Source organism: Macaca fascicularis, chromosome 6, assembly GCF_037993035.2.
Source record: "Macaca fascicularis isolate 582-1 chromosome 6, T2T-MFA8v1.1".
NCBI classification, from domain to species: Eukaryota; Metazoa; Chordata; class Mammalia; order Primates; family Cercopithecidae; genus Macaca; species Macaca fascicularis.
In genome coordinates, this window is record NC_088380.1 from 56,066,943 (window position 1) to 56,089,277 (window position 22,335).

Consider the following 22,335-nt stretch of genomic DNA (forward strand, 5'->3'; position numbering starts at 1 on the left):
TTTTTTTTTTTTTTGAGGTGGAGTTTCGTTCTTGTTGCCCAGGCTGGAGTGCAATAGCATGATCTCGGCTCACTGCAACCTCTGCCTCCCGGGTACAAGTGATTCTCCTACCTCAGCCTTCAAGTAGCTGGCATTACAGGTGCACACAACCACTCCCAGCTAATTTTTTGTATTTTTAGTAGACATAGGGTTTTACCATATTGACCAGGCTGGTCTCGAACTCTTGAACTCAGGTGATCCATCCGCCTTGGCCTCCCAAAGTGCCGGGATTACAGACGTGAGCCACCACACTTGGCTGCATTTTATTTTCTAGAATGAGAACTTACTGTTCTTGTCTTCATGTTGAGTGGTTCCGAAGAAGGGTGGGAGCAGATACTGTGTGCAGTAGTTCATATAATTCTATTTTTGGCAGTTTGGCTTAAAAACAAACACATTTGTTCATTTTAAATAGTGCTACCATTAATATGTTTGTGGCTAGTTTTTTTTCCCACTCACATGGTTACATATGTTTGATAGATTTCGAATTGTGAAATTGTTAGATTAAATTAATAGAACAAAGTCCCAAATGGAATATGGGTTTATGAGTTCTGTGCAGCAAGTAGATGGATTAATCTTAGATTACAAGGACAGATATTTCCTTCTTCCTGAATACAAGGAGGGGGTATGAGCTTGTAGGTGGTTGGTGGAAGACAGAATAGAGGGAATGTCTTGAGGAAGTAACCATGTGATAATCTCTCTTAATGTGGAAAGAAAGCATTTTGATGAGAGTGAAAGAGTAGATTGTTACAGGGTGTTGGAAAGCTGTGAAAATTTGCAAAAATAACTGAGAAGAAAAAGTAAGGGGGTCTATGAAGAATGGGTTTCTCAGGTTACTGAGCAGAGTTGTTAGTAGATGATATTGAGAACCACATGTCTGTAGGGCACCAGGCCCCTTCGTTTCATTGTCCTTTCCAGCAGCATTCAGAGCCCAGGTCCAGGAGCTGAGCATGCCAAATATGACCTAATCTGCAGTTTGGAGCTGGTAGGATCAGGTAGTCTGCAGGGGCAGGGTAGGGGCTGCACATTGAAGGAGTTGAAGATGCTGTGGAGAGAGCAGTTAGATATCTAAAATCATGGGAAGATGAAAATGAAGCCCAGAGGGACTGGTAAAGACACAGAGAGTGAATGCATTGTTTAAGGATGTTAGAAGTAGGAGGAAAGGAGTGAGAGCTGGAAAATGATAAAATTGTGGTTAAAAAGTGGGGCATGGGAGTTTCAGATTTTAGAAGGAGAGCCATTCACTCCAAATCAAGCTTCAAGGTATAGCCATTTGGAGATTTGGTGAGCTAGAGGTAAGGGAAACGAGATCATGGAACTATGTACAGCTTAACGTTGTCCAAATGGATGTGAGTGATGTCAAGATTTTTGGTAAAGAGGAAAAGAAGGTCCTAGAACTCTCTAATCCTGGATAAATGACAAAAAGATTGTAGCTCATAATGGTGAAGAATGAGGATGCTGTAGCTGATTGACCTGCACAATTTGAATTTTTTTTTTTTTTTTAAGACGGAGTCTGGGTCAGTCGCCCAGGCTGGGGTGCAGTGGCTGGATCTCAGCTCACTGCAAGCTCCGCCTCCCGGGTTCACGCCGTTCTCCTGCCTCAGCCTCCCGTGTAGCTGGGACTACAGGCGCCCGCCACCGTGCCCAGCTAAGTTTTGTATTTTTAGTACAGACGGGGTTTCACCGTGTTAGTCAGGATGGTCTCGATCTCCTGACCCCTCGTGATCCGCCCATCTCGGCCTCCCAAAGTGCTGGGATTACAGGCGTGAGCCACCGCGCGGAAAATGTTTTTGGAAGATGAAATGATGATGAACATGAAAGTGAATGTTTTGGGAACTGAATGGCATTAAAGTAGCAAAGGTGAGCTTCTAGCATGCCCCAAATTACCTTCTAGCTTGAGACACTAGAGTTGGGTCTGGAGTTGGGTAGTGGGACAGAATCTCTTTCACTCTGCAGCACTTGAAGAGTAAGGAAGACAGAATTATAAGTGCTGGAGTGAATTTTCTTCTAGAAAGCTCCAGTGTGTCTGGGGATGAGATGTGGTCTCAGGTTTTAACTGCTGACTTGCAAGTGAACAAAGACTGAGACCTGACCAGACACGATGGCTCACATCTGTAATCCCAGAGCTTTGGGAGACTTGAGGCCATTGCATTCCAGCCTAGGTGACAAAGTGAAACCTTGTCTCCAAAACATAAATAAATAAATAAATAAGATTAAAAATAAATTGATTAAATAAAATTGAGATCTCTACTCATAAGCATCTTAGCTAGGGTAGAGAATTGTTTGTCATGTGCAAGTTTTTGTTTCTGCCTTTTGCTTTTTCTTATTTAAATTCTTAAAGTATGATCTAGCTGGGAAGGATAAAAGATATGAGGATGTAGTTTATTGGAGAAATTCTTTTAAATATTAGCTGGTAAGTAAAAAGGTAATGTGCAATAAAATACTGGTTTTTACTTGTTCTGTCAAAACCTCTGGGTGTTGTTGAAAAGGCATAAACTGAGGATCCAGGAGTTTTACGCTACAGATGGCAGTTATGGGCCCTGTTTATAAAATACAGATAATGAATTAGTGCATCGAAAAAGTCTTTTAAGTCTAAAATTCTTTCATGTTCAAGCCTAAGTTCCAATCTTTATTACATAAGAACTACCATCTTCCACTACTTTTGAAAGACTCTTCTTAGGTCCATGAACTTGGCAGTTCAGACCAAACTCTATCTATCTGTTCTTAGCTCATTGCAGACATTTCAGAAGGAAAAGGATGGTAATGGAGTGATTGGGAAGTGTAGATACAAGAATGACCTTATGAAATGGTTTCAATTATAGGACTAAACAAATATATGAACAAAATACAAGATTAGGTAGATATGGAACAACTGACGGCTGCTCTGGGAACTCCTTTGGTAGTTGTTGGCTATTGGGAGATGTCTTTTGTTGGGCCAGATGCTTTCAGAGGAAAAAGAGGTGAGAGTAACCATTTTGTTCAAAAATTATTGAGGTGCAATAAAATAATTTTTAGATTCTGGTTTCAAAGTTGTGACTTTAAGGATCATACATCACACTATTCATATAATATATACCAAACACATATTTGAGTGACCTGAGTTTCTCTGGCAAAGCACCTCAGTGTAATTAATTGTAAGTCAGCATATCACAAAATACTGAAGGATTTTTTTTTTTTTTTTTTCTCTGAATAGGAATTCAGAGCTTGCTCCAGGGATGTGAGGACAAAAGATGAGTATGACTTTTAAAAGGAATTCAGAGGTTGCTCCAGATTTTGCTTTCTTCTCACGTCCACATTCTTTCACTTTGACTTATGCTTCTTGACAATATTTTCTGCCTGCTATATGGTATTTATTATGTACAGCACATACTAACAGTACTCTGCAATCTACTTAAACTTTGCTCTTTCCACTTTTTTTTGGTACTACCCATTGGATCCTTGAGCCAATCATCAATGTCTGTTTATACTAGATTGTTTCCCTTAGAACTCTGTAAGCCACAAAGTGAAACTGATTAGGGTTTTACAGTCCTGGTGATTTTCCTTCTGGTATACCACTGAGAAAATGCTGTCGCACAAGGGGCTGATGAATCATTTTACAGGATTTTTGTTTGCTATTTTCTATCTGAAAAATTAGGTATGTTCACGAACATGGGAATGTCTCCCAATATCATGAGGACAATAAGACCATAAAATAAAATAATCAGTGTTGGTTTGGGTCTCTGATAAATGCAGTATATTGTACTTTTTAGCAAATTGAGTACCCGAGAGAACATTCATTCATGTAAATTTCACTTCTATAAATTTTAATTGCTTCTACTGGAAGCTGACTAAAATTATTCGGCACCTGCTGCTATGTGTCTGGCATTGTCCTGGGGTCCTTGCACCTGTTAAGCCATTAAATCATCACAGCAGGCTGTTAAGGTAGGTATGGATTCTTCCATTTTACTAAATAGAGATTGAGTCTGTGGGTGTTTAACTAACTTTTCTTATGCCTCCCAGCTAGTAAGCCTCAAAGCTGCATTGGACTCTTGTTTGTCTGTCTTGAACTACAACAGGCCCTCTAACTGGAGGTAGACGAAGGAATGAATTAAGGCCTCATTTTGGATTCAGACATTGATTTAGATGAAAAATGAAGCCCATTGCGGTTGGTTGAGATGGTAGGCTGTTGGGAATTAATTCAGCTTAGTACTGAATATAATCTCTGGCATGGCATTGCCAAGCTTCTGTCACATAACACCGCCAGATCAGAAGGTGCCTTGATCATCAGTTTTATTTCTACGTAGTACCATTCGACAGTATAAGGGAATCGATCATGGGAAAATGAATTCATATGGGGTCATAGTGTACATTTCCCCCAGCTTGTTTGCGGCACCGTTTTCATGGATATTTTATCTTCTAATGTTTGGCATGTTGATTCAGGACCATGATTTCCAAAGCTGCTCTATTGGCTGGGGTCCAACATCTGCCATTTGTTCCTGCATTCTTATTCCCAATACATACCTTTTCACTGATATTTGCTCATATTTTACTACTATGATAGCTTCTCAGTCTGATCTCTCTTTTCTTCAATCCATCCTAAATATTAGCTATCAGAGTACCTTGTTCAAAATACTAATTCTGCCTGGAAATACTATTATGCCTCATACTATCTGATTCCATTTGTGTATCATTCTTGAAATGATAAAACATTTAGAGCTAGGGAACTGGTTAGTGGCTGTTGGGCTTAAGGATGCTTAGGTGAAGGGAGATGGATATGTCTCTAAAAAAGGTGGCACAAGGGAAATTTTTATGTGATCAAATAGCTCTGTATTTTGTTTGCTGTAATGGGTATGTGATGCACATGTGATAAAATAACGTAGAACTATATACTCAAACTTTGCACTAATGTCAATTTCCAGGATTTGATATTTACTGTAGGTACATAACATGTAAGCAATGAAGGAAACTGGGTAATATACATGAGACCTTTGTACAGTCTTTTCAAATTTATGTGAGTCTATATTATATAAAAAGTAAAAAAAAAAAAAAAATACTACTGTGCTTTAAAATGTTCAAGTTCCTTTGTCTGTCATAGTTATTATGTATCATATTCTCTGGTTCCCTCTAAATTAATCATCCAAAGGTATTGCCTCTGATATATATATTTTTTTCTATTTAAATCTTATTTGGCATTAACACAATGTTTGGCTCATACCAGGTTACCATAAAGTGGTCCTTGAGTTAATACTGGGATTAATGGTTTTAATCCCGGTGCTTTGAAAGGCTGAGGCAGGAAGATCACTTGAGGCCAGGTGTTTGAGACCAGCCTGGGCAATACAGCGAGACCCCTGTCTCTACCAAAAATAAAATAAATTAACTGGATGCGGTGGTGCAAATCTGTAGTCCAATCTACCCAGGAGGCTTCAGGGGACAGTTGCTTGAGCCCAGGAGTTTGAGGTTACAGTGAGCTATGATCCAGCTTGGGCAACAGAGCAAGGCCTCGTCTCTAAAAAAAATTTTTTTTTAATTGAACAAATTTGCTTTATGAAAGAAAAATGTATCAAACTTGGTCTCATTACTAATCATACTTCTTTTCTACTCATCTACTTATTCAGTTGTTTTTTTTTTTTTTGTCTCTACCTAATCTCTTTCCAAGGACTGAGCAGCATGCCAGGGATTTGACTGGTGGAGTTGGGAACTCTATTCAAGGACTTAAGACTCAACTGTCATAAGGACAAGATGAGCCAGGGAACCCAGGGTATAAGCTGTGTTGACTCAACGTTCATCCATCCATTCAAATTTATTGAGATTTGTGTTATAGCTCAGTATATGGTCTATCTTGATATTCTGCAGTTATAGTGTTCTATGAAAATCAGTTTCACATATTCTGTGTCTTTAATTTTTTTTTCTTTTTGGTTTGGTTCTGTTAATTACTCAAATTATGATTGTTGAGTTGTTCATTTTTCCTGTATTTATGTCAGGTTTTGCCTCATATATTATGAAGTTTTGTTATTAGGTGCATACACATTTATGATTGGTATGCCTTCTTCCTAAAAAACTGACACTTTTATCATTATGAATGATCTCTATATCTTCAGTCCTCAGTCTTCTGATGCTTATTGTTTGTGTGGAGTATCTTTTCCATTCTTTGCTTTAAATCTGTATGTGTCTTTATATTTAATATGGATCTCTTAAAGATAGCATAGACCTTGCTTTTTTATCCATTCTGGTCATCTTTTCCTTTTATTCAGTGTGTCTTATTCCATTAACATTCAATGCAGTTATTGATATGATTAGATTCGGGCTGTATTTACTTTTTGTTTTCTATTTTGTGCCTTCTGTTTTTTGTTCCTCCTTTCCTGCTTTCTTTTGGATTAAATCTTCCAAAATGATTTTTAGAATTATTGTGTAATTTATCTATTAGCTTTTTAAGGAGTTTGTGTGTGTGTGTGTTCATGTGTACTTGCTATAGGGATATTTCCTTAACTTTTCTGATAGTTATTATTTAGGGGTAATATATCATTTTACATCGTATGTAAGGATTTTGCAACTTCATTTTACATAATATGCAAGGACCTTGCAACTGTTTAAGACCATCCTACCCATCCCTGTTACAATGCTATAATCATATGTATGTGAAGTGCTATAATTTTACTTTTTAACAAATATATTTTTAAAACATTAAAAAAATCGTGTTTTATATTTACAGTTTTCGGTGCTTTTGATTCTTTTGACTTTCCCGTCTGGTATTATTCATCCAGAAGAGCTTTGTTTAGGACTTCTTATACTGCAGGTCTGCTGGGGACCAATTTTCACAATTTTATTTTATCTGAAAGTTGCTTTATTTTGCCTTTATTTTTGGTGCATACGTATGTATAATGTGTGGACTGAATGGAGAATTCTGGCTGGATGGTTGTCTCCTCCCCTCCCCAAAAGTCAACTTTGGTTCTTATCACTGTTTCCTCGTGTGTAATGTGTCATTTTATTTTTCTCTGACTTCTTTCAGAATGTTTCCTTACATTTGGTTTTCAGCAGTTTGACTACTTGTACCTGGCTGTAATTTGCTTTGTGCTTTCCTATTTCAGATTTTCTGAGCTTCTTTATTCAACACATCTTTGTCTTTCACTCAAGTTGGAAAATTTTCAGATCTTCTTGATATTTTCTGCATTATTCTTTCTTTCTTCAGCCTTCTAAAACTCTAAGATACAAATGTTTGCTCTTTTGCTAGTGCTCCATAAGTCCCTAATAGTCTGTTTTTGTTTGTTTCTGTATTCTTCAGGTTGGTTTTTCCTTTACATCCTTAAGTATACTTATAATAACTGTTTTAACATTATGGTGGGCTAATCCCAACACTTGGACCTTCTTTTCTCTTGAAAATAGCTTACATTTTTCTGTTTGTACATATATTAAGTGATTTCTGATCATATTGGATTCACACTGTGAATGATGCTTTGAGTAGATTCTGTCTTCTGTATGTTCCTTTAAAGAGAATTAGTTTTTTGTGTGTGTTTTTTTTTTTTTTTTTTTTTGTCATAACAGGAAGATAATTTGGCTGAAAGCAAACTAAAATTTGACCTTTCTGTGGCAGGTGGCAGCTTCACTGATGCAGTCAGATAGCTAATGTTAAACATGTGCTGTGTGTCATGCACCAAAATAAATGATGACACTACAAATATAAATAGACGTAGATCTTAACCGCATGGGGCTTGCTATCTAGTTGACAGAGATAGAAAATGAACAGATAAATATGTTCAATTTTCATGTCATATGAGATAAGGACATAGAGGCAGAGGGTTACTGAGAAGGGAGTTGTGCAATTGTTAAAATATAATTTAAAAATTGTTTTGAAACAACTCAATCCTTATGAAAACAGAATAAAGTTTATATATGTGTGTGTGTGTGTGCATGATGAAAGATTGATAATATTACTTATACTTCCATTATATTTTGTTAATTCTTTTAGGAAAAAACCAAGATTATCCAAAGTACTTCATATTTTGGGGAAACAATATTAAAAATGTTTAAATTCTCAGGTGCTATACTAAATAAGAGAAATACTTTTTTGGTAAGAAAAGATGATTTGATGAAATCTGAGCAAAGAATATAAATGATCATATAATAGGAAAAATAGACCTTGCTGAAATAAAAGACCTATCTAAAGATAAAGGTAGGGAGAAAGATATTTCAAAACTGTTAGACTAAGATTCATTTAGACTAATGGAAAGCGTATTTTAAAAAACATGTAAGTTTCTTATGTTGGATGTAAAAGTGGTTTTATACTTATATCTGTATAACTGAATGGGTAATATCGGGTTGGTCTGTCTTTTATAAAAACCTGTTTACCTTAGCAGTAACTTGAACCTTTTTTTCTTGTTTTAACAGTGTATCCTACGCAGTACATGTATCTGAAGATTACCCAGGTATGGTTTTCTCGTTTTATTACAGATATTCATATCAGGGTTCCTTTGAATATTTTTTTCTTCTGGGTATGTAAAACACATATAAATATATCAAGGGGTGAAACATTGGTAGAGGAAGCCTTAAAGCTATAGAAGAATTCTGCCGACTGCCTGCGAAGTACATGTCTTACTCTGAGACACAGTGCAGAATCAAAATAATTTCCCAATGAAAACTTCTTTAAAGATTCCTATGATGGTTCCAGGCTGTACATTAACATCATTACAATTAAAATAAATATTCTCTCAATGGTCTAATTGTTAGTTTCAAACATCATTTGGCCTTTCAGAATGTAAAAATAATAGGTAACACTTATTTTTCAGTCAGTTTTCTAAGTGAGTGTGTGTGTGTATCTATTTTTTCTTTTTAGTATTAAAAAATAGTGATTAGTTCATAGTTTGGTATGGAGATAATGTAAAACTTACTTGTTTAGCATTTAAGTATTTTCTGCGGCAGTTTGCATTAAGCATTTAATCATTTTATAAGATTGTTACATTTGAAAATACTTTCTTAAATCACAAACTTCCTTGCAATTATTTTGCTATGCTCTCCAAATGTTTTAAGCATAGTATTCTATAAAACTGTTGTACAGTTATACAATGAGATTATTCATTAAGGCTATGCCTATTTTTAATAGCAATACAAAAAGTGTTCTAAAGAAATTTTACTGGAAGAACCAATACAAGAAGTATTTATAAGAAAAATGCTTTTTGTAGATGGTTAGGCAATCAGCCCTGTCTGATAGTATAGCATGTTTTTGATGATATGTTTGCCGAGTATGTTATGAAAATAGAGGCCCCACTATTTATTGTAAATATAAAAATTAATGTGCTTTTCATCTGAGGCAGATCATAGAGATGTCAGCCATGAGAGGTACAGTAGGACTTTAAGTCAAGGTAATAGAAATAATAGTGCAAATTAAAGCCCAAGTTGAAGACACTAAGTGAATTAATCTGTAGCACAGAATATGTATGGTAGAAGATGCCTTTAGTAAACCAAGTGGACCAAGTGTTTAGCTCCCTCTTGTGGTCAAGAGGTATTACTTGGGCTTTTTCTCACTTTAAGGGAGCCCCACCTGGAAATGCCAATATACAAACATTGAAATTCTAAAAAAAAGTATTGATTATCATTTGTGCTCTTTTTACTGAATTGTCCAATTGGAGCAAGTTTGCAATGAATTTTCAATATAACTTCATTTCCAAAAGGAAGGAGTGTAAGTATATATATTTAATCTGTTTGGTGAAAGTAGGTTGTTATGCTGCAATAAAATACAATTACAGAAGACGAAGATTAGTGCATTCTAGTTTAAATACTGGGGCAGAATTTTCAATTGGTTGACGTAACCAGTATATCAAAATACACTGTCCAGTGGACAGTATTCCAAGTATTTGCACATACATAATTTCATTTGATTCTCAATGCCAGTCTGTATGAAAGGCAAAACAGGGCAGTTTAAAATATAAATTCATACTTAGAGAAGTGTACTGAGAGATGGCAAGTATTAAATAATATTTTCCCAAAACATGTAGTTTGGAGATAAAAATCAAGTCTGTAATTACGTTCTGATTCCCGTTGCCTCTGGGGAAGTAGTGTTAGTATTTTTATGGAGCTTTCTTCACAGTGAACATTAATATGATAATGTTTTCCCCATTATTAAATTTTAATCTACATTTATTTGTACTAAGAGTTGTTGGTTAATATGCTTGACTTTTTAGGTAGACATCTTGTTTTATAACTTCTATGTTTGTTCTTCCTTTCCAACATTTATACCTGTTCTTGTTGGCACTGGAATAATTTTTAATAATAGATATGAAAGTTGGCAGCTTTGTATCTTTTCTCAAAATTAGTGAGCATGCTTCCAGTTGTTTTCAGAAAGGAAATTACTCTTTTTCTCATTTACCAAGGTTTTTTTTTTTTTTAAATGAATATTAAGTCTTTATCAAACTACTGTTTGGCATCTCTTGAGGTGGTATATCTACTTTTTCCTTTAAACAATAAAGTAACAAATTATATTAGCAAATAACTCAATGTTGATCTATGAGAATTATGTGTTTTGTCATATACTTTAACATTAAAGACCTTAAGTTGCTGAAGGAATTAAACAACTCTTTGAGCATTTGCCAGAACTTGCAGACAAATCTGTCTGAGCTTTTTAAGGATGGTTCTGGGGCAGTTGTCTTATTTTTCTGCCGTGATTATTATCTCTTCTGTTTTCCTATTTCTTAGTCATTTTAAAATAGGTCTTCTTCTTGAAAGTTTCTATGTTGGTGAAATGTCCAAATTTTTTAGCAAAAGTATAGTATTTGGTCTGTAATTGTAAAAATCTTCCATGGCTGGTTATTTCTCCTGGCCCATTTTTATTGTTTAAATTTGTTCTTGTTCTTCCCTCTGTTGGTTTGTCTTCCAAATAGTTTGTCCATTTAAAAGAATATTTCAAACAAATAGCTCTTTTTAATGTTGCATCCAATTTCTAAATGCAGTAATCTTGATACAACATTTATTAATTCCTTCTAATAATATAGCTTAGGCCGCCCCACCTTCTCCTGGATTATTTGGATCAGTAATTAACTAATCATCTAAGTTTGAACATAGGAAATTTTCTTTGCTCTATGAAAATGTATCAGTATTATCCTCCAAAGTCAAGATTACATCATTCTAGCTTATGTCCCTAAGAACAGATTTGTCCTTTTATGATTGTGATCTATTAATTAACTTGTGCCATCTATTGAAATTTATTTCATAGTTTTAGTGAAATGAAAATTTAGAGGGTCTTTATTGAGTCAGCATACATAATAGCATGTATATAAGTGAAATACTAAATGATATGTTGACTGTTCATAATTAAGTGAAGAAATAGAGCAGCCTTCTGATTTACTTGTACTTCTTTGTGTATTTTATACTGAAGACAGTTTTTATTTTTTAATGTAAGAGAATGGATTACACAATAGTTGTGTGTATTACAAGTCACAGGTTGGCTCTGCTATAATGGCAGAACTCTTTAATTTTCTCTTTCCACTTTTAATTAGGAAGGCTTACCTACTGTTGGGAGTGGACTCTCTTATCCCTAGTAGAGGAATGAAGGGGTACTTTCTGGATCCTCTACTACCTGTGAGTCCAAAGAGTCTTGACCTACATGATATACTTGAGCATTAGGTATAGCTTGTGAATAAACCTCTTCAGTGAGAATTAGAATCCTATACAGTCTATATCAAATTACAGCCCCAAAAATGTAATTGTTTTTATACCTAATAAGCATTTATATTTTATAAGATATTGCAACTTTTTAGTGACAATACTTTCCATATTTAGAAAAGCACATGGTATAGTGGCAAAACATCGATTTTTGGATTCAGGCAGATTCAAGTTTTACCACTTACTAGTGTATAGGTAATTAATAAGTAATTTGAGCAAAGTATTTAATTTTTCTGAGCCTTAGTTTCCTAGTATTTAAAATAGGGATAATAATTGACTGCAGTAGGGGATCAGGTGAAATTATAGAGAAAATTCAGCAAAAATATCGAGAATGTACATGAAATCAATATAATTATTTTTTAGAGTTATAATTATTTATCTTAAGTTATATAGCAGTGAGGGGTGGAATAACTTGACTTAGATGATGCTGTATTTGAAGCAGAATAAAAGCAACAGTTTAAGAAATACTAAATACTATACAACATACACATTAAAAATCTAACTGCCCCCAGAGGTTTTCAGAAAAAAAAAAAGGGGGGGGAGCTTAGAAGTCAAGATGGAGAATTCCAGTGAAGGAATTTGAGTTTAAAAACATTCTTATTCTGTCACTTACTCATTCTATTACTTTAAGTCCTTTCTTTAACACTTTTTACACTCCACTTTCTCCTGTAAACAAATATGTTGTTTTTACAAATGTCAAAATAATTTGAGGAAGATTTAGAAGGAATTAAGCAACAACAAAAAGCCAATAGAATGGATTCATACAGATGGGATGATCATCAAAGATCATGTGCAAACTTCTCATTGTATAGCTATAACTGTGGCTTAGGCTAAAGGAGATCAACAGCTAGTTGGCAGTAGTGTCTAGATTTTTCTAAATCTTAAAATATTTAATTGTCAAAGATTGAATATATTCAAGGTATACAATATGATGATTTGATGTATGTATACATATGTAGTGATTACCACAATCAAATTAATTAACATATCCATCACCACCCATGTTATACATTAGGTCCCAGAACTTGTTGATTTTATAGCTTTAACTGAAAGTTTGTACCCTTTAGCTAATATCTCCCTGTGTCCCCCAACCCCTGGCCACCATTGTTCTTACTCTCTGCTTATACTAGTTCAACTTTTTTAGATTCCACGTAGAAGTGAAATCATGCAGTATTTATCTTTCTGTGTCTGGCTTATTTCACTTGGCTTATGTAACGTCCTCTGTGTTCATCCATGTTGTTGCAGATGGCAGGATTTCATTCTTTTTTAGTTGCTGAGTGTAATATTCTGTTGTATATATGTACCACAGTTTCTTTATGCAACCATCCATTGATGAACACTTAAGTTGTTTCCACTTCTTAGCTATTGTGAATAATGCCACAGTGAACATAGTGGTGGAGATATCGCTTCAAGATACTGATTCCATTTCCTCTGGATCTTAAAAGGATTGCTAAACTGGGTAAAGTAGAAGAAATAGGTAAATTCCTAGAGACATGCAACCTATCAAGACTGAATCATAAAATAATAGCAGGCCAATGATCAGTAAAGAGATCAAATCAGTAATCAAAAATCTTCCAAAAAGGAAAAGCCAGGACTAGAGTGCTTTGAATTCAGAGCTAAGTGAATTCTTTCAAATAATTGAACCAGCTTCTAGATTTGATGTGCTTTCTTTCCTGTCCTACGTTTCTGATCATAAATTGGGTCTGTCTCTGTGATCTGATCTGGCCTATTATGTAATAATGGCAATTTAATAAATAATATCATGAAACCTGAAAACATTTTTATTTGGGGTAAATTAAGCCAAAATAAGAAATTACATGTCTTCTAATGCCTAAACACTAATCAAAATACAAACCATACAGAATCTCTTAGAAAATGATATGTTTGAAGGCATAATGCTGTCAAGCCTATGCAACATACAGTCACCAAATTATATTCTCTTGAATAAAATCTCACTGTCTTCCAGTGTTGACACTTTACGTAAAGCCATTTTGATAGAAAATCCTTTCTATTTAGTTATTCACTCCCCTGTTTTCTTAAACATAATGTCTTAATTAACTTGCCTTTTGGTGTTTTAGTAAAATCTTCGTCATTCCATGATACTGTGAAATTGCATGATGCTATCCACCTTACGGATTCTTCTGGATCTTCTAATTGGTGGCCAGCTTTTGTTTCTGTTGTTCTAATGCTCCCTTCTAATACTCTTTCTCTCCTAAATGTTAGCTCCAGGGAATCCATTGTGCACAGAGAAAACAGATAATTAGGTTTTATATTAAGTAGCAACCGACTTCAAATTAGTGAGACTCTTGAGTGAGGGTTTAAGACATAATAAAAAAATTTGACTCTAATAGGCATTTTTGATACTGAAAGTATGAGGTTCCCGACAGAAGCGACTCTAGATAAGTGATCAAAGTCTCAACTGAGATAATTAAGTTTATATTAAACCTGTTTCTTAATCTGTGGTCCCACTCAATAAGCATGAAAACCTCATATCCTCCATGAAAATATTGGAAAACTAAATAAAGCAAAATTTGTGATTGCACTAATCAAAATAATGAGGCAAACGTCTTTTGTCTCAAATCTAATTCACATCCACTCCTGCTTAGCTCCCTGACTGTTAAAGCCTTAGGTCTGTTGGCAATCTTTTGCAGCTAATCTGTACATACAGATCACTATCATTCACTCATTACTTGGGGTCTATGAATGCTACATGATGTTTCTTTGGAAATAATGACTCAGAGATGTATTAATTAAAAATTGTGTTCTCACTGTACTGACACAATATTATGAAAACTGGGCTCAAAAATATCTTTTAATGTGCATTCACTGTGTCATAAGAACAACTAATTTTTCCTAGCAGAAATTGATCCATGCTTCTATTATGTGTTTGTGCTACTTTATACTATTTCGTAGGTCATTGATGTGTGCATTATAGGACCATTATTAATGAATCGATAAAGTGTGTGTTAAAAAGCTCTTCTGAGAGATGCCTTGCAATCATCAATGAACAAAGAAAAATAAATACCTAGGAATTGTATTACCATACACTTGGAGACCTGTATTCATCAGAGAAAGAGTGCTAAACTCATAAAAATGTTATTTTTTTTAAGAGGAAACAAATAGTGAATAATAAATTTAAGGACTCCATGGACTGATTTAGTGTTCTGTGGACTCAACTTGTATAATACATGTAGATAATTTAATTCACGGAAGAATGATAATTGTGAGACTATCAATTTAAAAATATGTATTAGAGCAATATGGAAGGTATGATTTACAACAAAGTCTTCAGCTCAAATTTTTGAATGATTTGATAATGAATCTTTCTTTATTTTATTTTTTATTTTAGAGATGGGGAGTTTCACCATGTTGGCCAGGCTGGTCTCAAACTCCTGACCTCAAGTGACCCGCCCGCCTAGGCCTCCCAAAGAGCTGGAACTACAGGCGTGAGCCACTGTGTCCGGCCCACTAATGAATTTTTTTTTTTTAATTGCAGCAAGTGCTTTTCTTTAGTTTTCTCTCTCTACTCACTAACCCTGCTCCCTATAGTAGACGCTAATATTGGGAAGGACCCTGTCCAGTGAGTTAAGGTACCGAGTTGCATCCAAATGATTCATTGCTATAAGGGATATTAGAGATGCACCTGGATAGTCTCTATTCAAAATCTGTATTTCACCAGGAGATACAAACTTCTTTAAAGAGACTATTTACAATTACTTCACACATAAATCTGCAATTTACTTTATCATATTTTTTGAGTTTAATCAGAACAGTAGTGTGTGGTTTATGAGAGTTGGAACTAAAGTGATGTACATATAAATTAGCTATTATTTTTATAAAGGATGTATTTTTTAAACTTATGCCTTTAATTATCCTTTTTTTTTTTTTTTTTTGCAGATAATACATATGTGTCAAGTTCAGAGAATGATGAAGATGTGCTAGTTACTACAGAGCCAATACCAGTAATTTTTCATAGAATAGCAACAGGTAATAGTAATATTATTTTTTATTCTAGGTTAATTTTTTAAATTGCATTATCCTTTTTGTTTGTTTGTTTCATTTAGCCAGTAACAGATATTTATCTTCTGTATCTATAAATCCAGTCTCCATGAAAATTGTCTATCTAAAGTATATTTTTTAACAATTTTGTAAATGCATAAATTTAAAGTAGTTGTAAAAAAGTTCTGTTTAAACGTATATGCTGACATTGCTGTTGTAAAAATATTTTTTTACATAGTGACAGACTAAATATTTTAAAAGTACACTTACAGCAATGAAGATACCATGAATTATAGAGTGAGAGCTGAAAGAATTTGTAAAGCGGTTGTTTAGTTTAATCACATCTTTCTGCACAGTGAAAAATCAGAAAAGCTTGCATATTGTGTAACTCCTCAACATGACATGATTTCAAAATATCCCTTAATTCATTTTCGAAGGAGATGGAATCACCTAAAGGGTGGTTTTGTACTAAAACTCATGAATGCTTGGTGAATAGCATACTAAATACCATAATATGTTTTTTAATTATAACTTTCTTTCAGAATTAAGAAAAACAAAAGACATTAACTGTTGCTTATCCATAAAATCCAAATTACAAAAGGAAAATGGGGAGGTATGTAAATTATATTTTTTATTTTCTAGAAACAATATAGATACATTTAAAATTTACTGAGTATGTGTAGTTAATAGCATCATTAGTGAGACTAAAATGGTATATGGTGAATGAAACTCAAGCTAATGGCTCAGGGGCGTTTGGTATGGTAGGAAGTGGCCTAAAATTAACTTTGAGAAGAAAGTTCCCTTTAAAATCATAGAAAGAAATGTCTGGTTTAACTCTAAATAAAATGTATATAAAGCTTAACTTATTCTGTATTATTTCATCAAACAATGTAATTAACTGAGGAACACTTATGTAACTGATTTATAGGTACACATGGCTATATATGATTTTGATGGGATCCTTAAAATTTTAAAAGATGATTTCTTTAGCCAAAGTGACACTGAGGGTGTACATAGTCTTATTTTCTGTCAGTATTTAAAAACACAAGCTCATCTTTTCTTTCTGTTTCCAAAGACTTTACTTGAATCTATAAATAAATATCAGGATATTAAACAAACAAAATGAGTGCAATGGGACCAGCAATTCTTTGCTTTCAAAATTATGCATTTGATCCAACTCTCCTCTTCCTGTTAGTGTTGCACCATTCATTGTTCCCTTCTTTATCCACATTGAGAATTATTGGTTGAACAAAAGGATTGCTGAAACCAAAAATGGTTAGAATTTTATAAAACCCAAATTTCCTTTTGCACATTTTTTTGTTTGTTTGTTTTCCTTAAGAACTTGAAATTAAGTCTAGAAGTTTAGGGATGGTTACAAAGCACTGGATGAATGGATTCCTGTGTCCAAATACCTACATTTCTCGTGTGTTAATAGGGCCAGTGATAGGAATACCCCCATGAATTTTCATTGTTTGTACTTCAGACACATGGCAGATGTGGTTCAGTTAATTAGAAATTCAAACTTCAGGCCGGGCGCGGTGGCTCAAGCCTGTAATCCCAGCACTTTGGGAGGCCGAGACGGGTGGATCACGAGGTCAGGAGATCGAGACCATCCTGGCTTACACGGTGAAACCCCGTCTCCACTAAAAAATACAAAAAACTAGCCGGGCGAGGTGGCGGGCGCCTGTAGTCCCAGCTACTCGGGAGGCTGAGGCAGGAGAATGGCGTGAACCCGGAAGGCGGAGCTTGCAGTGAGCTGAGATTCGGCCACTGCACTCCAGCCTGGGTGACAGAGCAAGACTCCGTCTCAAAAAAAAAAAAAAAGAAATTCAAACTTCAAGTTGAAGTATATTAAATTAAATACCCTGTTGAAATCTGAATTCTGAAGCAAATAATTTCTGTATATCAAAAGTTCTCATAATATGTTTCATATTTATTTTCATAATTTGATTTTATATTATTGCATTTAAAGTTTCTTTTTTTTCATACCATTGTTTAGAGTTGGCAGAAGAAGTGAGAACAGCCTGGGACAAATAATGCTGAGGAGCTTTTTAATAAAATTGAATTAGTATAAGCTTGCAAGAGCTTTTTTTATCAGAGCAAAACTGAAGGTATAATTGATTATACATAAGTTTTTAATATACACCAAATATTGAATTGTGCATTTCCTATAAAATCAGTGAAAGAGAACTTTCAAAGCAGATATGCTGCTGAGTACACTCACAAAGCCATTTGTCTCCCACTACCTTTTGTTTTGGGGTTATACTGCACCAAGAATGTTTTATATATAAAATCCATAATATATGCTCAAGACCTGCCTATTATAGCCTCTTGCTATTTTAGAAAGATAAAATAATTTGACCATTAAATTGTTTTCTTACTTTATTATTTTAAGGAGTCAAGACAGAATAGTACAGTGGAGGAAGATTCTGAAGGTGACAATGATTCCGAAGAATTTTATTATGGAGGGCAGGTAAGGAAACGTGGTCTTACAAATACCTAATCTTAGAATTCTAATAGCCATGTTGTCCTAGTGATAATCTGTGCCTGAGAGTTAAGGTACCTGTGTGTTGTTCAGGGTTCTGTAACTAACTAGAAAATCTATATAATTTATATTTGCACATTTTCTACCTCTTTTTAGAAATTAAGGTTCCCTTGCAGTCCTTTTAATTGTAATCATTTATTTACATTGAAGTCATCTTAATTCATTACAGAGATTTTGCAGATAGCATTTTATTATGCTTTTGACTTGAATTTCTTAAGCATGTTGTGTTCAGTCACTATTTTGAGATAATGACACTTTTATTGTATATTGTTAGTTTTAAATAGAAGCTGCTTAACTTTTATTAAATTTGATGGGCCAAAATTACTGAGCATCTTCATCATTTGGCTTTTGTATTCATTGCCATTGAATTCTTGGTGTTGAAAAATTGTTATGAAGAATCATCATAATTTAAATATATGAGAATAGCCTAGCCACATATATAGAAGAACTCCTCAGAAGTTTACAGGATAATGCTAAACTTTAAAACTGAGCAATTGATTTTAGAGTGTGGCTATATAATATGTGGTTCTATTTCTATAAACTCCTTGAGCAAATGTGCTTTATAAGTCGGATAGTATAATGGGAGGGTAATATGTTAAAGAAGGACATTAAAGCCAAAATTATGTAAAAGAATGCAAGTAAATTTATTTATTCAGAATGAAAAATTAGTAATTTGTCAATCAAGCATGTGCAAGGCTACAGAGAGATGATATAATAAAATGGGCTTTCCTCTCTCCAGGAATGTCTTTCTAGCAATGAGATAGTTTTCCCAACGAAATGATTCATTTACCAATATAACATTTTAACATTATGCAAAATCATTCCTGTTTGATTTTTGTTTACTAATTCTTACAGAGGGGAAGTAAATGATTTTCTTCAGTCTTGATGTTCATTCTAGAAGTTTTTTAGATTATCTGCCAGACACTTCACTAGGTTTTTACATTTGCTTTTTCTTTGTATTAATATAAACTAACTTTAAGTTCCAACCATAATCAATTATTCTAGTCATATGTGAACTTAAGGATATTAGTGAATATATTACTTTAATGAAGCTAAAAATGCCCATGGTAAAACACACAGGGAGACCTATCTCAAAAGGTTGCTTAAGTTTTTGATTCCCTTCACATCTGAGACACTTTTAAATTATCCCTTTTCATCAGGTGAACTATGATGGGGAACTGCACAAGCACCCACAACTAGAATCTGATTTGTCAGCAGTGAGAGAGATATATGGGCCACATGCAGTTTCTCTCAGGTAAATACATATCACTGGTGAATAAAATTAAAATTTTATGGTGAGTCATTGAAATTTGCTTTTGGAGTAATTTAAATTAAAGGACAAATTTGGGGTTTTAATTACACTTTAAAGTGTTTTAGAGAGAGTCTACTGTTTCTCCTTATACAAAATGACATATTTATGGCTATGTTTTTGATACATGTTGTTTAAGAGTACATTGATTGCATTAAAAATTATTTTGGAGAGTTAGTTTGAAGATGTGTCAATCTTAAGTAGTGTCATAATTAATTCCTAGAATACATTTGGCCTGCTGGGCCCATGCTGTTATCGTAAATCATGGCCACATGCTTGTGAAGGATAAAAGTAAATGATGCCTACCTACTGGTATCCAAATTACATTGTCATCTGGTCCCTCAAAAAAAAAGTGTAACTTTGCACAGTATTTGTTTGAATGATAATGTATTTTATTCTGTAGTTACTTATTATTTGGTGATAAATTTACACATCATTTTTATTGCTTTTAATCATTCAGAAGACCCTACCATCCTTACTTTTCTTTTTTCTCTTTAATGTAAGAAAAAACCTTTTCTGCCACCATAATAGTTTCCAGGAATCAGCTCTGGTTATTTCAGATTTCCATTCTTTGCTTACAGTGTAGTCTCGAAGTCTCCATGGAATTCCAGACCTCTTTTGTAGCCTGACCTCAGACTGGCCCCTTTATGCACCCAGACTACCCAAATATGCCATATTTCCTCTTCACTTTGGGCATTTGCATAAGCAATTCTTTGATCAGGGAATGCGTCTCTTCAAATCCCACTGCTGTCTCTATTTAAGCCCCAGTCCATGGGTCAGCTTCTCTGTGAGCCTTTTTGGAATCTCCAATGCAGATAAGTTCCTCTGTTCTCTGGACTCCCATCACATTTGGCTCTTACCTTGTTTATTATTCATCTCATGTCTTTTAATTATTTGACTTACGTCTCCCCCTCTAGACTGAATTCTGTGAATGGTTGGGCAGTGCTTTTTCTTGTTCATTTTGTTTTGGTTTGGATTTTAATTCTTCATGTATTGTGGTACCTAGCATAACATGGGACATGCATGAAATATAGGCTGCTGGCATCCTGATTGTTTTCAGTGGCAACATCTGAAAAAAGACGTTCACATTATCTGGTTGTAACTTCTTCAATGGACATATACATATTTTGAGAGGGCAAACAAATAATTTTAATTGGAAAGTACAGCACAGCTGTAATTTATAATTGCCAAACATTTTATTTTAACTGCAGAAACAGAAACTCCCTACCATCTGCAGTCTAAGATAAACTGGGATTGTATACCCAGACTATCTCTATTCTACTCATGAAGGTATATTAGGCTACAACTGAATGAAAGTGTTGGGATTATATTTGGAAAAGCGAGTCTTTGCAAACTTCAAAGTTTTAGCAAATTAGCGTCAATAATTTCACATTGATCTCTATTATGGCTCCAGATTAGGTAATGTGCATATTTGTAAGTGTTATAGAATAAATATATGAAGAAGGCAATTGGGACTATCAATACATAGTCCAAAACAATGGCTGTTTTTTGTTTTGTTTTTTAGCAGTAATTGAACTTTGCTTGAAAGCCTACAACTTTAATTTTAAGCACAACAATCTCCGTCTCTATATACACCAAAATATGTCTATGGGATATAACTAACAATAATAATACAACATAGACTTCAACTTCCTTTTATTTGAAATATATAATTTGGTTGCTGGACGCGGTGGCTCACGCCTGTAATGCTAGCACTTTGGGAGGCCGAGGCAGGCAGACTCCCTGAAGTCAGAAGTTCGAGACCAGCCTGACCAACATGGAGAAACCCCATCTCTACTAACAATACAAAATTAGCCGGGCACGGTGGCAGGTGCTTGTAATCCCAGCTGCTCGGGAAGGCTGAGGCAGAAGAATCTCTTGAACTCAGAAGGCGGAGGTTGCAGTGAGCCAAGATCGTGCCATTTCACTCCAGCCTGGGCAACGAGAGTGAAACTCTGTCTCAAAAAAAAAAAAAAAAAAAAAGTATTTTTGTTTAGTGGACAACTTTAGCACATGTTGATTTCTTTTATAGTTTAATATTTTTCTAAAACATATTTCCATGCTGTCTAGGCCCCAGTCATATTGCCATGTATAAATGAAGGTCTTTTTTTGTTTCTTCACCAAGCATTTGTTAAGTACCTGTGATGATCTGCATTAGTATTTTCTATTCTATAAAGTTAGTGATAATTATTCACTGCTGAAATTAGATTAAAAAATGTTTGGAAATTCAGTCAAATGAAGTATCTAAAGTCATATCAGTGTTTTGAATTTTTTTCCCCTTACCCTTTTCACTTGTAATAGTTTTGGTCCAGTTTAAATCTTAATGAATGTAAGCCATGTTCCTGTCTGCTCTAGATTTTCTCTAGCTGTAGAGGATATTTCCAAAATAAATAACTTCCTAGAGGCTTCATGGAATAAAGGTGAATCACAACAGGACTAGTTTGATTTACTTAAATGAGAATGAATTTACTGTCTAGTCTCAAATACTTAGGCTTGGATTAAAGGGAAAAGAGGTGGGTAGTTAGGCAGAAGGTCTTGAAATCATCTTCCTTGCCAAGTTCTAAGTCTGTTGAAAACAGACTGTTCTAATTAGCTGTTCTTTTACCTAATTGGAGCTTACAAGAACTTAATGAAGTTTGAAGAGCAAAAGTACCTCAATATGCACAACAGGCTATTAGTAGTAATTTTTTTTTTTTTTTTTTTTAAAGCAACGTCTAATGAGAAAGGCAGCTAACCACATCTAAGTTCTATGTAAGAGATGGAAGTAACTGAGATTGCCTAGGCAAAATCCTGAGGTTATTGAGGCAAAATCCTCTTA

General features: G+C 34.4%; 1 protein-coding gene across 9 annotated transcripts in view; it reads left to right on the forward strand.

Moving 5' to 3' along the window:
• PARP8 (poly(ADP-ribose) polymerase family member 8) overlaps nucleotides 1–22,335 on the forward strand; it is a 189,851-nt gene that overhangs the window by 81,898 nt on the left and 85,618 nt on the right. For 5 of the 9 annotated variants that reach the window (XM_005556870.4, XM_005556869.4, XM_073993426.1 and 2 more), the window contains 5 exons: nucleotides 8,398–8,435; nucleotides 15,562–15,651; nucleotides 16,206–16,276; nucleotides 18,059–18,136; nucleotides 19,369–19,463. In XM_005556870.4, the coding sequence (XP_005556927.2) occupies nucleotides 8,398–8,435; nucleotides 15,562–15,651; nucleotides 16,206–16,276; nucleotides 18,059–18,136; nucleotides 19,369–19,463 (372 nt within the window). Of the gene's footprint in view, nucleotides 1–8,397; nucleotides 8,436–11,498; nucleotides 11,581–15,561; nucleotides 15,652–16,205; nucleotides 16,277–18,058; nucleotides 18,137–19,368; nucleotides 19,464–22,335 lie in introns of all 9 variants that reach the window. The other 4 variants (XM_073993427.1, XM_073993431.1, XM_073993430.1 and 1 more) reach the window with 1 other exon arrangement.